Source organism: Anser cygnoides, chromosome 22, assembly GCF_040182565.1.
Source record: "Anser cygnoides isolate HZ-2024a breed goose chromosome 22, Taihu_goose_T2T_genome, whole genome shotgun sequence".
NCBI classification, from domain to species: Eukaryota; Metazoa; Chordata; class Aves; order Anseriformes; family Anatidae; genus Anser; species Anser cygnoides.
In genome coordinates this window covers 7,032,830-7,046,184 of record NC_089894.1, presented here as the reverse complement: position 1 = coordinate 7,046,184, position 13,355 = coordinate 7,032,830, and the positions used below count along the sequence as shown (strand labels likewise).

Below are 13,355 nucleotides of genomic sequence, written 5' to 3'. Positions count from 1 at the left end.
ACCCCAAAGGGGCACCAGCACCCCCCGACACCAAGGACAGCCAGGGGCAATAAGGCAGCAGGCGACCAAGCAGGGGATAAATTAATGCTACGCCCCAGCCCCGCTCCCATGGGGTGAACAGGGACGGGGGGGGCAAGGAAAGGATGCGAGCAAGAGCCAGCCCCACAGCCCCACGCTGCTGAAGCTGGCTCACAGAGCAAGGGGGAGCAGGAGATAGGACGAGACCCCCCCAGGTGCCCTCAGCAAGGCAAGGGGGAGCTGGGAGGGGAGGGTGCAGCGCCCCTGCCCCCAGGGAAGAGCTGATGGAGAGGCAGCAGGAGCAGGGACCCCCCCCCCCCCCCCGAGCCCAGGAGGGGGGGGTCTCTGCCCCACAGCGGGCAGGGGGGGGTCCTGCCGTACATTCAAGAGGAGGAGCAGGCGCTGCCTGTGCGTGGACGGGAGCGGGAGGCGAGGCCCCTGCAGAAACCCAAAGCATGGGGTGGGGGGGGGGGGGGTCCTGCCCTGGCACCAAGACACTGGGGGGGGGGGGCCTGCCCCAGCACCGAGAGCAGGGGGCAGAAGGCACGGCCCCAGGGGAGAGGCAGCAAGGCAGCTCCACTCCAACCCCCCCCACCCCTCACCTTCCCCTAGGAATGGGGGGCTGCCACGGCAGGGATAAACCCCGGACCCCCCCCCCCCCCCCAGGGGGAACACCCCAAACCCCCCCAGGCTGTTCAGCAGCAGCAAACCCTGCCCAGAGGGGGGTTCCTCTCTCCAGCCCTGCCCCTCCCCGGCTGCAGGCAAGGACCAAGGGGGGGGCCTGGCAGCAGCCCCAGGAGTCCAGGCCCACCCCCCCCTACTTGTCGATGAGCCCCCCCTCCTTGAGCTTGAAGTAGAAGAACTTCTCCAGGGTGTTGGCACACTTGCAGTAGTCGCTGTCGGGGGGGTTGTACTCGCGGCAGTTGGTGATGATGCGCTGCAGGTCGGCGATGAACAGCTTCTTGGTGACGTAGTAGCGGTTCTTCAGGCGCTCCGTCATCGTCTTCAGGTCTGGGGGAAAAGGGTCAGGCCCCCCCCCCCCCCCCAGCACATCCCCGTGCCCCACCACCCATCCCTGGCAGCAGGATTCCCTCGGGTCGCCAAGCCAGACCCAAGCCAGGGGTCCCCAGGAGGTAGCCAAGGGGTCCCCCCTCTTTCTCTCCTGCCTCGCTCCATGGATGTCCCAGCACCCCAACAGCGAACCCCCCTCCCCACCATGCTCCCCCCCCCCAGGCCTGGGCACGCTGCAGCCCCCCCACGGCCCCCCGCCACCCACCGATGGGGAAGCGGATGATTTCGTAGTAGTCCGGCGCCTCCGACTTCTTCACCGGCTCCATGAAGGGCCACGCGCTGGGGTGGGTCTGGGGAGGGGGCAGAGGTTATCATGGGGGGGGCAGCACCCATCTGCCCCAGCACCCTGGGGTCCTGCTCCCCAAATAATGCGTTCGTAACCCAGGCAGAGCCGGGAGCCGTGCTGGGGTCACCCTGCCTTCCCCCCCAGGGGACTGGGGTGGGGGGGGGGTGAATGGCACCGCAGCGCGCCCCCGCTCCCCACCTTGATCTGGGCCAGGAGGTTCTTGAGGGTGTTGTAGAGCTGGTCGGGGTCCTTCAGCTCTTTGCTGCAGGACAGAGCAGAGCCCGTGAGCACGGAGCCCATCGGCACCAGCCTCCCGCTGCGGGGGACACCAACCGGGAGCCCCCAGCGCCGCTGCTCCCAGGGGACGCAGCCCCCCACCAGGCACCGCTCACCCTTTCTCCTTCCCCAGAGGTTTCCAGCCCGTTTCTCCTGGAAGAACAAGGCTCAGCATCACACCCCAGGGCCCTGCCCTCAGCCACCTGGCACTCAGCACCCCACTTGCGGGGTCAGGACGGGGCCCCCCGCCCCTTCCCCAGGGACCCTCCGGCACCCAGGCGGCACGGAGCAGCGCCGCCTGCCCGCGGACTCACGGATGCCGGGGACGCTCTCGATGGGGATCTGCCGCACGCCCTCCTTGAAGCAGGTGAGCCCCGGGTACACCTTGCGGATCTGCGCCTGCTTCCTCTCGATCAGCTTCTTGATGATCTGCGGTGGGAAACGGGGCGGGGGGGGACATCAGCGGGCACTGCAGGATGCTCCAGGACCCCCCCGCAGATCCAAGGAATGAGGCTGCACCCTCCGCCCGCCCAGGGCCAGCCCTTGCCACTGGAAATCCCAAAAGTGACCTTTTTTTTCCTGCCCTGCAAGCCCATTTCCAGGGAAGATGCCAGCCTTTGGGGACCCCAAAAGGGAGGTGATGGGGATAATCAAGGGATGGCTCCCGTCACTGCCCCCTTGGGGTCCCCATCACCCTGGGTTTGGGGTCCCCCCCCCCAAAGCAGCACCTCCTTCTGCTTCTTGATGATGTGGGAGAGCTCGGTGTAGGGGATGCGGGGGTTCAGCTCGCACTCCATCAGCGTCGCCCCCTCGTAGTCCTTGATGTAGCCCAGGTAGCGGCTCTTGGGGACCTTGATGTCCTTGGAGAAGCCCTGGGGGGGGGGGAAAAAAGAGATGGAAGGTGGGGAGGGGGCTCGCGGGCAGGGGAACGAGGCCGAGGGGGGAGCCCCAGCCGGGGAAGGGGCCCACCTGCTTCTTGAAGTAGCCGATGGCGTACTCGTCGGCGTAGGTGAGGAAGTAGAGGATGTTGTGCTTGATGTGGTACTCCTTCAGGTGGTTCATCAGGTGCGTCCCATAGCCCTGGGGGAGCCGCTGTGAGACGGGGGGGGCCCTCACACCCCCCACAACAGCCCCCAAGGGTGCCAGGACCCCACCACCACGCGTGGCAGGGCGACGCCTGCAGGGCCCCCGCTCCCACCCCAGGGCTGGCACCACCCCGGCACCCGCTGGAGCTGGCCCAGCACCACCCTGCCCCCCCCCCCCCCAGCCCACCTTCACTTGCTCGTTGGACGTCACGGCGCAGAAGACGATCTCCGTGAAGCCCTGCGTGGGGAACATGCGGAAGCAGATCCCCCCGATCACTCGGCCGTCCTTGATGAGTGCCAGCGTCTTGTGCTTCCTGGGGAGGGTTCCAAGGCCAAGGGTGAGACGGGGAGACCCCAAAACCAGCCCCCCCCCCCCCCCCCTTCCGCCAGCCACCCACGGGTCAAAGACGAGGCGGGTGATGTACTCCTTGGGCATGCGGGGCAGCTGGTGGGAGAAGACGTTCTGGAGGCCCACCAGCCACATCAGGATCTTCTTGTTGGACTTCTGCGAGAGCGAGTTGCCGATGACGTGGAACTCGATGATGCCGCGCCGCTCCTCCAGCCGCGCCGTCTCGTCCCGCGCCGCGTTCGCCGACAGCAGGCTGGTCTGCGGGGCATGTTGGGGGGGGGGGGAGCAGCTCTGACCCCCCCACCTTCCAGGCATTTGGGGTGGCACGGGGACCTCAGAGCCCCTGATTGCTGGCTGCGCCCCGCGGTAGCGCTGTCTTGGTGCTCCCCAAGCCCCGTACCTCGGGGCCCAGCATGGCAGCGGGGTCGGTGATGGTCAGCATGACCTCGTTCACCAGCTCCATGGGGATGTCGCCCATCACGCGGATCCTCTTGGCGTCCTCCAGCGTCAGGCTCTCGGGCAGCTTCCGCTTCTCCCCTGGGGAAGGGGGGCAGAGCCTCAGGCACCAGGACCCCGAGGAGCCCCACCAGGACCCCGAGGAGCCCCACCAGGACCCCGAGGAGCCCCACCAGGACCCCGAGGAGCCCCACCAGGACCCCGAGGAGCCCCACCAGGACCCCGAGGAGCCCCACCAGGACCCCGAGGAGCCCCACCAGGACCGAGCCGGGTCCTGCTCCTCCCTGCGCTGGCCCTACCTGGCATGGGCTCCGGCGTGCCGGCGTCCATGCTCGCGGCAGAGCTGCTGGTGCTGAGCTTCTTGCTGAAGAGCGGCGTGGTGGGCACGGCCACGGTGCTGACCGCGGCTGGAGGAGGGATGAACACCCATGACGGGAACACCCGCGGTGGATCGGAAGCACCTCATCCACCCTGCGGCAGCGTGGGCAGCCTCCCAGCCACCTCCTCACCCCGCTCCTCCACCCCGCAGCCCCAGCAGCGGGGAGCTGCTCCCCAGGGTACCTGGGCGCGACACCAGCTGGGCACCCTCGGCGGCCGGCACGGTGAAATCCGCCTCCCAGATGGGCGAGTTCTCGCCGTAAATCTCCTCCTCCAGCATGGACAGGAACCTGGCGGGGAGCCGCGCGTCGGGCAGCCAGCAGGAGCCGGACACAGCGGCCTCACCGACGGCGTCCCCGCCTCGGGCACCTACTTGGGGAAGTGGGTGAGGATCAGCGTCCGCTTCTCCGGCACCAGCTTGTCCTTCTCCACCCGGAACTTCTCCAGCAGCTGCCGGCGGGTGACGGTGAAGATGGACTTGAGGAGGCTGCGCCCGAAGACGTGAGTGGTCTCGTAGCGGGGAAGGCTGTCGCAGCTCTGCGGCACGTGGCAGTAGCACAGCCACCTCGGGGACAAGAGAGCACGGGCTTTGGTGACCCTTCAGCTTCAGCATCCCTCCTGGGACAGCTGCACGAGCCCTCCTCGGGAAGCGGAGACCCCACGGGGCTCATGGATGATGTTATTTGGAAGCACAACACCTGAACTCCGGCTCCGGGAGAGCTGGCAGGGCTCGGAGACACGAGCAAGAGCTTCCACGAAGGACAGGGGCAGGAGAGCAGCTCCCTGGCCCCCACTTTGCCAGTCCCTGAGCCAGGGCAGCCAGGGCAGCCAGGGCTGGGGAGAGGTGGAGGACGCGAGGCGTCCCCATCGGAGGCTGCCTGCCTCCCTCACCTCGTGTAGTTGACCTTGTAGGTGGCCACGTCATCGTTCTGCGAGCGCTGCCGGAACTGGGACGGCGTCTCCAGCTTCCAGTAGTTGAGACAGAGCAGGAACATCTTGGAGAGCTCGTACATGGTCTGCCGCTCCTTGGGGGGCAGGTGGCTGAACTTGTACTGCACAAAGTTCAGGACTCCCTGGGGAGGGGGGAGAGAAAAGGGGGTGGTGTACGGGTCCGAGGGGGGGGTACCAGGGCTGGGGGGCACAAGCCACAGGCACAGGAGCAATGGGGAGCCCAGGGTTGGGGCAGCCACTCCCAGGCACTTGGAGGTTTGGAGAAAAAAGGCAGAAAAAGCAGCAGAATGCAGGATGGGCCATCGCTGGCCATCACCCACATCGCTGCTCAGCACGCCCAACCCCAGCCACCCCAGCTCTCTCCAGTTACCCGCTTTTAGGGACAGAGCCAACTGAGCCTGAGTTTGCACCACAAAGCAAAAAGCCCCGCTGTCTGCACAGTTAGGGGACACGTTGGGGCCGAAAACCACAGGACAGGCCGAGGGAAGCAACAGCAGCCCCTCGGTGCCGCCCGCCACGGAGGGTGCGAGCGCTGGGACCACCGAGAGCGGCCAAGCGCAGGACGAGGCCGCGGGACGAGGCCCCGGCGCGGCTCGCGAGCCTCACCTGCTCGATGTTGGGTTTCTCGAAAGGGGGGCTCCCCAGCGACCCCTCAACCACCGGCTGGCTCATCTGCAGGATGCACTTCCTGAGGAGCTGCAAGAACCCCGTCAGCCCCCCGGCACTCGTTTAACGCCCGCTCCTTCCCTGGAAATCCCAGGGGAACCGAACGCGGGACAGCGCCCGGGAACGAGGCGGGTTTACGGGGTCGAAGCGGGGCTGGTCGGACACGTCACAGCCCCAGATAAAAATAAAAACATGTCCCAGGAGGTCAGAGGAGAGGGGAAGCAGCCGGCCAGCCCCGGACGCACCTTGAACAGGTAGAAGTAGACCTGCTTGGTGTCCGTGTCCTCCTCCTTGTGCACCGACATGAAGAGGTTCTCCACGTCCACCACCATGCCCAGCAGCCGGTTGATCTCCTCCTCCGAGACGTTCTCCAGGTGGGACACGTGGTCGGCTGCAGCGAGGAGGGCGCTGCGGTGAGACCCCCACCCCAGTCCGGGTCCCAGGGGGGTCCCGAGGTAGGGGGGGGGGTCCCAGGGGTTTGGGGTTACCCAGCGCGTGGCTGCAGCTGCGGCAGGGCTCGCTCAGGTTGGTGACCGGCTGCTGCAGGTCCATGCGGGGGGCCGTGGGGGGGTTGGGGTTCTTCCAGCCGTTGCACTTGCAGGCATCGTTGGCCTGGGACGAGGGACGGGGAGGGCATGGCGCAGCAGCCCCGCGCGCTGCCCCGTGCCAGGGCTGCCGCCTTCGGGGGCCCAGCAGCTCCCCTTCCCACCCCACAGCACCCATCCCGCCCCAAACATCCTCACCGCCACCCCCCCCCCCCAACAGCACCCCAGGATCCCGCACACCCTGCTCCCCCATCCTGCACCCCCCGCCCAGCTCAGCACCCCACTCCCGCGCTCCCTGCCCACGTGCAGCCCTGCACGGCTCAGCACCAACCCCCTCCCGCAGCCCATGCCCACGCGCAGCCCTGCGTCCTCTTTGGTACTCGCTGCCCGTGCATGGCCCAGCACCAACTCCTGCACCTCCTGCCCAGCTCAGCACCCTGCTTCTGCACCCCTTATCCACGCACAGCCCCACAGCCCCTTCTTCGTGGCTCAGCACCCTGCTCCTGCACCCCCTGCCATGCATAGCCCTCCACTCCCTCCTGCCCAGCTCAGCACCCTGCTCTTTCATCCCTTACCCATACACAGCCCCACACCCCTCCTGTCCAGCTCAGCACCCCTCAGCTCCTGCACATCTCAGCACCCCATTCCTGCACCCCCTGCCCATACACAGCCCCACATCCCCTCCTGCATGGCTCAGCACCCCACTCCTGCACTCCCTCCTGCACAGCTCAGCACCCTGCTCCTGCACCCCCTGCCCACACACAGCTCTGCACCCCATCCCACCCAGCTCAGCACCCTGTTCCTACACCCCTAATCCATGCACGGCCCCACACTCCCTACTACTCTGCTCAGCACCCTGCTCCTGCATCCCCTACCCATACACAGCTCTGCATCCTCTCCTGCATGGCTCAGCACCCTCCTGCACTGCTCCCGCACCCCCTGCCCTGCTCAGCACCCTGTTCCTGCACCCCTTACCCATGCACAGCCCCACGCACCATCCTGCACAGCTCAGCACCCTGCTCCTGCACCCCTTCCCCGTGCCCACCCCCTCACCCCATCCCACCCAACTCAGCACCCCGTTCCTACACCCCTAATCCATGCACGGCCCCACACTCCCTACTGCTCTGCTCAGCACCCTGCCCCTGCACCCCCTGCCCTGCTCAGCACCCCGTTCCTGCACCCCTTGCCCATGCACAGCCCCACACCCCATCCCACCCAGCTCAGCACCCCATTCCTGCACCCCTTACCCATGCACAGCCCCGCACCCCATCCTGCTGAGCTCAGCACCCTGCTCCCACCCAGCTCAGCACCCCGTTCCTGCACCCCTTGCCCATGCACAGCCCCACATCCCATCCCACCCAGCTCAGCACCCCGTTCCTGCACCCCTTACCCATGCACAGCCCTGCACCCCATCCTGCTGAGCTCAGCACCCTGCTCCCACCCAGCTCAGCACCCTGTTCCTACACCCCTTACCCATGCACAGCCCCGCGCCCCATCCTGCTGAGCTCAGCACCCTGCTCCCACCCAGCTCAGCACCCCGTTCCTGCACCCCTTACCCATGCACAGCCCTGCACCCATCCTGCTGAGCTCAGCACCCTGCTCCCACCCAGCTCAGCACCCTGTTCCTACACCCCTTACCCATGCACAGCCCCGCGCCCCATCCCTGAGCTCAGCACCCTGCTCCCACCCAGCTCAGCACCCCGTTCCTGCACCCCTTACCCATGCACAGCCCCACACCCCATCCTGCTGAGCTCAGCACCCTGCTCCTGCACCCCCTCAGCACCCTGTTCAGCACCCCGTTCCCATGCACAACCCTGCCCCCATCCACAGCTCAGCACCCCTCCCACCCAGCTCAGCACCCCATTCCTGCACCCCTTACCCATGCACAGCCCCACACCCCATCCTGCCGAGCTCAGCACCCTGCTCCCACCCAGCTCAGCACCCCGTTCCTGCACCCCTTGCCCATGCACAGCCCCACATCCCATCCCACCCAGCTCAGCACCCCGTTCCTGCACCCCTTGCCCATGCACAGCCCCGCGCCCCATCCTGCCGAGCTCAGCACCCTCCTCCTGCACCCCTTCCCCACACCCACCCCCTCACCCCGTCCCACCCAACTCAGCACCCCGTTCCTACACCCCTAATCCATGCACGACCCCACACTCCCTACTGCTCTGCTCAGCACCCCGCCCCCGCACCCCCTGCCCTGCTCAGCACCCCGTTCCTGCACCCCTTACCCATGCACAGCCCCGCGCCCCATCCTGCTGAGCTCAGCACCCTGCTCCCACCCAGCTCAGCACCCTGTTCCTACACCCCTTACCCATGCACAGCCCCACATCCCATCCCACCCAGCTCAGCACCCCGTTCCTGCACCCCTAATCCCATGCACAGCCCTGCACATCCCATCCCCCTGTTCCCACCCAGCTCAGCACCCCATTCCTGCACCCCTTACCCATGCACAGCCCCGCGCCCCATCCTGCCGAGCTCAGCACCCTGCTCCCACCCGGCTCAGCACCCCGTTCCTGCACCCCTTCCCCACACAGCCCCCCATCCCATCCCACCCAGCTCAGCACCCTGTTCCTGCACCCCCCCAGCCCCCCGCACCCCCCTGCTGACCCACCCTGTCCCACGCAGCTCAGCACCCTGTTCCCCCCCCCCAGCCCCCCGCCCCATCCCCCAGCACCCCTCCCACCCAGCTCAGCATCCCCCCCCCCCTTCCCCGCACCCCCCCCCCACCCCGTCCCACGCAGCTCAGCACCGCCCCCCCCAGCCCCGCACCCCCCCGGGGCCGCCCCCCCCGGGCCCACCTTGCAGGCGGAGAACACCCCCAGCTTCTCCAGCTTCTTGCCGCGGGGGAAGCCGCGCACCTGCGCCTTGCGCTGGCTCGCCCGCTGCTGCTGGCTGAGGCCGGGCCGGGCCGGATCGCTGGAACCCGTCCCTCCCGCCGCTCCGGGAACCGGGCCGGCCCCGCTCCCGGTTGCCCCGCTCGGCGCCGCCGCCGTGCCGGGACCCGGCGGGGGTCTCCCGGGCTGCGCGGCCTCCGGCTCCGCCATGCCGGGCCCGGCGTGCGCCGCCAGAGCACTGCGCCTGCGCGCCGGGCACGCCGGGACCGGTAGTCCGGAGATGAACGGGGGTGGCCGCGGGGCTCCCGGGACGGCGGTGCCGGGACGGCGGGGCCGGGGCTCCCGCTGTGTCGGGGCTCCGCTCCCGCCCGGGGCTGCGGGCTCCGTGCCCCCGGCCCCCGAGAAGCGAAGCCGGGGCCCAACGCGGCCCCATAGCCTCGAGGGTCTGCGGTCCGGGCCCGGTAACGCGGGGCCGCCCCCAGCCCAGGGGGCACGAAACGAGGGGAGCCTGGGGCCGGTGCTCGGGTCCCGGGGCCCGGGGCCGCGGTAGCGGGCGCTGAGCGCCCCGCGCTGCGCTGCCAAATATGGAGCGCGGCCACGCCCCTCTCCCCGCCCACTCCGCCTAATACGGAGTGAGGCCACGCCCCCGTTTCCCATAAATGGACGAGGCTCCGCCTCTCGGCGCTCGCTCGTCGGTGAGGCCACGCCCACCGGGCGCGCCGCGCCTCCTGCGCCGAATATGGGCCGTGGCCCCGCCCCGTCCCCGTGGTGTATATGAGAGGGACCGCCCCCATGCCCATATATGGAAATACCCGCCCATATCCCATTAGGGGGCGTGGCTTGGCGGCCCGAGGGTTCGCGCCAAGCCCGGCGGCGCCTGGAAGGTGCCAGCAATGGCGCGGGGGGGGGGGCACGGGGCTTGGCCCGGCCCGGCCCGGCCCGGCTCGGCTCGGCTCGTCCCGGCTCGGCTCGGCTTGGCCAGGCTCGACTCGGCCTGGCTCGGTTTGGGTGCCACGGCTCCAGCCCCGAGATCCCAGGGCTGTGTCCCCCCAAGGTGCTGGGGCACCCAAGGGTGCTGCCCCCTGGGCTGCAAGGGGGGGCTGCTCGGGGCCGCGCAGGGGCCGGAGCCCCCCCAGCCGCCCCCCTCCACCAAGGAGAACGGGGGGGGGCCACGGGTGTGCCCGCGGCTGCACGGCCCCGGCTCCTTTACCCTCACTGCGTGGGCACGGCGGGGAGCACAGCGAGGCAGCGGGGCGGGCAATTCAGCAACTCGCAAGCCGCGTGTGTAAAAGTCACAAATATTTATTAAATATCAAAAAATTTCATGCCTTTTGGCCACAGATCCCCCCCACACACACACACCCGCGTTGGGCCGGCACGGCCCCGCTCTGCGGCCGGCGGCTGCCCCAGCAGCCGGGCTCAGCCGGGCCCCGCGGCGCTCCCCATCACGCCTTGGCCCTCTCGGTTCCGTCGTCCGCGCCGGCCGCCTGCTGTGCCACCGCCGGCGGCATCTGGATGGGCACGTTCCTCTCCGGGGCGGCCGGCAGGGCCAGCCGGGGGGCTTCGATGCGGAGCTGCCCCTCCTTGGACAGGGAGCAGCTCAGGGCCTCGGCGTCCACCTCCTCGGGCACGTCCCACTCGCGCTTCAGCACCTCGTACTTGTAGGAGAAGGAGCCCTTCTCGTCCGTGCTCTGCGTCTCCTTCTGCCCCACCAGCACCACCTTCCTGCCCACCACCTTCACCGACAGCTGCTCGGGGGCAAAGTCCTTCACGTCCTGGCAGACGGAGAAACCCTCCCCGGAGCCCTGGGTCAGGGCTGCGCTGGCGCTCGGGGCTCGCTCGGCGGCGATGCTGGCGCGGCCGGGGCTGCTCCCGCTGCTCAGGAGCTGCTCGAAGCTGCTCATGAACTGCCGAGCCCTCTCCATCTCCATCCGTATTTCTCTCTCCAGCTCAGCGAAGAGGGTGCCTGGATGCGGCCAGAGGGTGCGGACGGGTCCCAGCCACGGGAACAGGGACCCAGAGGTGGGAGGCATGAAGTGCAGGCGGCAAAGCATCTCTGCTGCGGGGCTGTGCTGCGTCCGAAGCTCTGCGCAGGGGCTGGAGCGGTGCTGGGCTGGGGCAGGGACGCGCGGGTTTTATCCTCGCCTCCCCAGGGGTGTGCCCCTTCCAGAACGCTCTCTCCCCACGCACCCTCCCGGAGCCATCGCCTATTTTTGAGAGGCTGATTAGCCGGCAGCCGAAATAGCAGCGCCTGCTTCTGGGGACGAGTCACCCGCCGCAAATAGGGCACTGCGGTCACCGCCGGGGGCTCAGGTTTCTGCAGAGCCACCGTGATGCAGCACACGGGACCGCTGGTCCCGGGGACGGGGGGGGGGGCAAGCAAAGCCCTCCCCATGGCCCCGTGCTACAGCGTGAGCTATGTTGTGCTTTCTTCAGCAAGCGGGACGGTCCCACCCCCTCAGGCTACGTGTCCGTGCGTCACTGCTGCTGGGCACCTCTCGCACTTTCCAGCCCCCCCCCCTCCATGCTGGGGACACCAGTACCAGCCCCTAAACCCAGTGCCCCTGTACCCTGCCCGGGGTGGGGGGGGGTCTTGTGGCTTGCTTTGGTGTCACCTGGGGGTCCCAGGGTGGGCGACTCTCACCCCACGCGTGGGATATGGGGTTGCAGGGGGGTCCTGTGAGTGGGGTGGGGGGCAGAAAATGCAGGGGGTGGGCCACGGTGAGGGGAGGGAGAGGCGGCGAGGAGAGGAGCCCAGCCCCGCTCCCTGCCTGGGAAGCAGAAAGGCCACAGATTTTTGGCAGGGGTGGCTCAGGCATCCCGTTTGGAGGCTGAGGTGATGCTGCTAATTATAATCCAGGAGAGCGGAGCGGCAACAGTAAGGGCGAAGGTATGTTGGCCATGATGTAAGAGGTGCCTCTCCTCTGCGATGACTAACAAGAATGAGCTGGAACGGGCCAGAAAGAGCTCCTCTCTTCTCCCGAGGGATGACGCCACGCGAGGGACGAGGCCACTCCTCCCGGGAAGGGAAATAAAAGCTGCAGGCGGCGGAGCTGGGGCATAGTGCTCCCAGCCTCCTGGAAAGGAAACAGCCTGAGAGCCAGCAGCAGCAGCACCAGCAGCAGCAGCACCAGCACCAGCAGCAGCGATGCTTTGCCGAATGCACCTCGCTCCATTCGCCTCCAGCTCCCTGGCCACCCGGCTGGGCACGGTGAAGACCCTCTGGCCGCATGCTGAGACCATCTTCAGCGAGCTGCAGCAGGAGATGGAGAAAGCTCGGCAGTTCATGAGCAGCTTCGAGCAGCTCCTGAGCAGCCAAGGACCCATCGCCGCCGAGCGAGCCCCGAGCGCCGGCGCGGTTGCCACCCAGGGCTCCGGGGAGGGTTTCTCCGTCTGCCAGGACGTGAAGAACTTTGCCCCCGAGGAGCTGTCGGTGAAGGTGGTGGGCAGGAAGGTGGTGCTGGTGGGGCAGAAGGAGACGCAGAACGTCGACGAGAAGGGCTCCTTCTCCTACAAGTACGAGGTGCTGAAGCGCGAGTGGGACGTGCCCGAGGAGGTGGACGCCGAGGCCCTGAGCTGCTCCCTGTCCAAGGAGGGGCAGCTCCGCATCGAAGCCCCCCGGCTGGCCCTGCCGGCCGCCCCGGAGAGGAACGTGCCCATCCAGGTCAGCCCCGCAGCGCCGCAGCCCGGAGCAGCCTCCGAGGATGGAGCCGCCAGCAAAACCCAGGCGTGATGGGACCAGACCCGATGGCCCGCACCGGGACCAGAGGAGCCAGCAGCAAGTGTCGGGTTCTAGCCCGGACAAGCTCCATCAGCACTGATGTCATGTTTTTCACTATACTGGAATGTTGTTTTTGTACCCAATAAAAATACTTTTGCACAGAACGCGATCGTGCTTTTTTGGGGGGTGACTGATGGGGAGGCTGGGCTCAGCCCTCAGTGGATAGGGAGAGGGAAAAAAATCTCTCTGCTCCCGGTGCCTCAGGGCAGCCCAAAATGGGGTTGACAGCAGACCCCAAGGGAAGGGATCTGCCAGCACCACGCAGCTCAGGACTGGGGGAAATCAGCCCTGTTCTCCCATACTGCCAGGGAGCTGCCTTCACCCCCTGCCCGCACTGCTGCCAGCACCTGCACCAGCTCTGTAGCCCTCACACCCCTGAATAACGCCACTAAATAGGAAGGTGACCATGCTGGAGGACCTATTTAGGAATAGGCCGTCCCCATTACAGCCAGTTTTCCCCCAGGCAGATTGGCAAGGGGCTGCCGGAGATATCTCTGGGATGCCAGCAGCAGGGAGGGTGAAGCCGCCTCCAGCTCGGTGCGCCACCACCACGGGACTTGTGGCCAGGCCCGGGCAGGCAGCAGGCGTGCAGGCAGGCACGTCTGTTTGTGCCAAAGCTGCTCGGAGCTCAGACAGCCCTTCCCCATGGCAGC

At 67.9% G+C, this 13,355-nt stretch overlaps 3 protein-coding genes across 3 annotated transcripts; 1 reads left to right on the top strand and 2 right to left on the bottom strand.

Moving 5' to 3' along the window:
• Nucleotides 1-496: 496 nt before the first annotated feature.
• KAT2A (lysine acetyltransferase 2A) lies at nucleotides 497-9,413 on the bottom strand. The gene is made up of 18 exons (XM_066981397.1): nucleotides 8,886-9,413; nucleotides 6,025-6,148; nucleotides 5,782-5,927; nucleotides 5,477-5,566; nucleotides 4,811-4,992; nucleotides 4,293-4,484; nucleotides 4,103-4,209; nucleotides 3,841-3,948; nucleotides 3,486-3,622; nucleotides 3,135-3,343; nucleotides 2,924-3,050; nucleotides 2,621-2,731; nucleotides 2,380-2,523; nucleotides 1,966-2,080; nucleotides 1,768-1,804; nucleotides 1,574-1,637; nucleotides 1,295-1,379; nucleotides 497-1,029 (listed from the first exon to the last, which is right to left on the bottom strand). Exons 1-18 carry the CDS (start codon nucleotides 9,129-9,131, stop codon nucleotides 836-838), a joined length of 2,418 nt encoding a protein of 805 aa, XP_066837498.1. The 5' UTR covers nucleotides 9,132-9,413; the 3' UTR covers nucleotides 497-835.
• Nucleotides 9,414-10,207: 794 nt separating this feature from the next.
• Nucleotides 10,208-11,140, bottom strand: LOC106048003 (heat shock protein 30C-like). The gene has a single exon (XM_013199767.3). The coding sequence runs from the start codon at nucleotides 10,973-10,975 to the stop codon at nucleotides 10,367-10,369; it is 609 nt and encodes a 202-aa protein (XP_013055221.2). The 5' UTR covers nucleotides 10,976-11,140; the 3' UTR covers nucleotides 10,208-10,366.
• An 854-nt stretch (nucleotides 11,141-11,994) lies between these two features.
• On the top strand, nucleotides 11,995-12,806 carry LOC136786731 (heat shock protein beta-11-like). The gene has a single exon (XM_066981401.1). The coding sequence runs from the start codon at nucleotides 12,070-12,072 to the stop codon at nucleotides 12,652-12,654; it is 585 nt and encodes a 194-aa protein (XP_066837502.1). The 5' UTR covers nucleotides 11,995-12,069; the 3' UTR covers nucleotides 12,655-12,806.
• The last annotated feature ends 549 nt before the right edge of the window (nucleotides 12,807-13,355 follow it).

Excerpts from the sequence above, each read along its gene's own strand:
- KAT2A (XM_066981397.1), bottom strand. The coding sequence starts at position 9,131 with ATGGCGGAGCCGGAGGCCGCGCAGCCCGGGAGACCCCCGCCGGGTCCC. Across the intron at positions 5,928-6,024 it reads CAGCTGCAGCCACGCGCTGG|CCGACCACGTGTCCCACCTG; the intron begins GTAACCCCAAAC and ends TCCTCGCTGCAG. Across the intron at positions 3,051-3,134 it reads ACCCGCCTCGTCTTTGACCC|GAAGCACAAGACGCTGGCAC; the intron begins GTGGGTGGCTGG and ends AACCCTCCCCAG.
- LOC106048003 (XM_013199767.3), bottom strand. The coding sequence starts at position 10,975 with ATGCTTTGCCGCCTGCACTTCATGCCTCCCACCTCTGGGTCCCTGTTC.
- LOC136786731 (XM_066981401.1), top strand. The coding sequence starts at position 12,070 with ATGCTTTGCCGAATGCACCTCGCTCCATTCGCCTCCAGCTCCCTGGCC.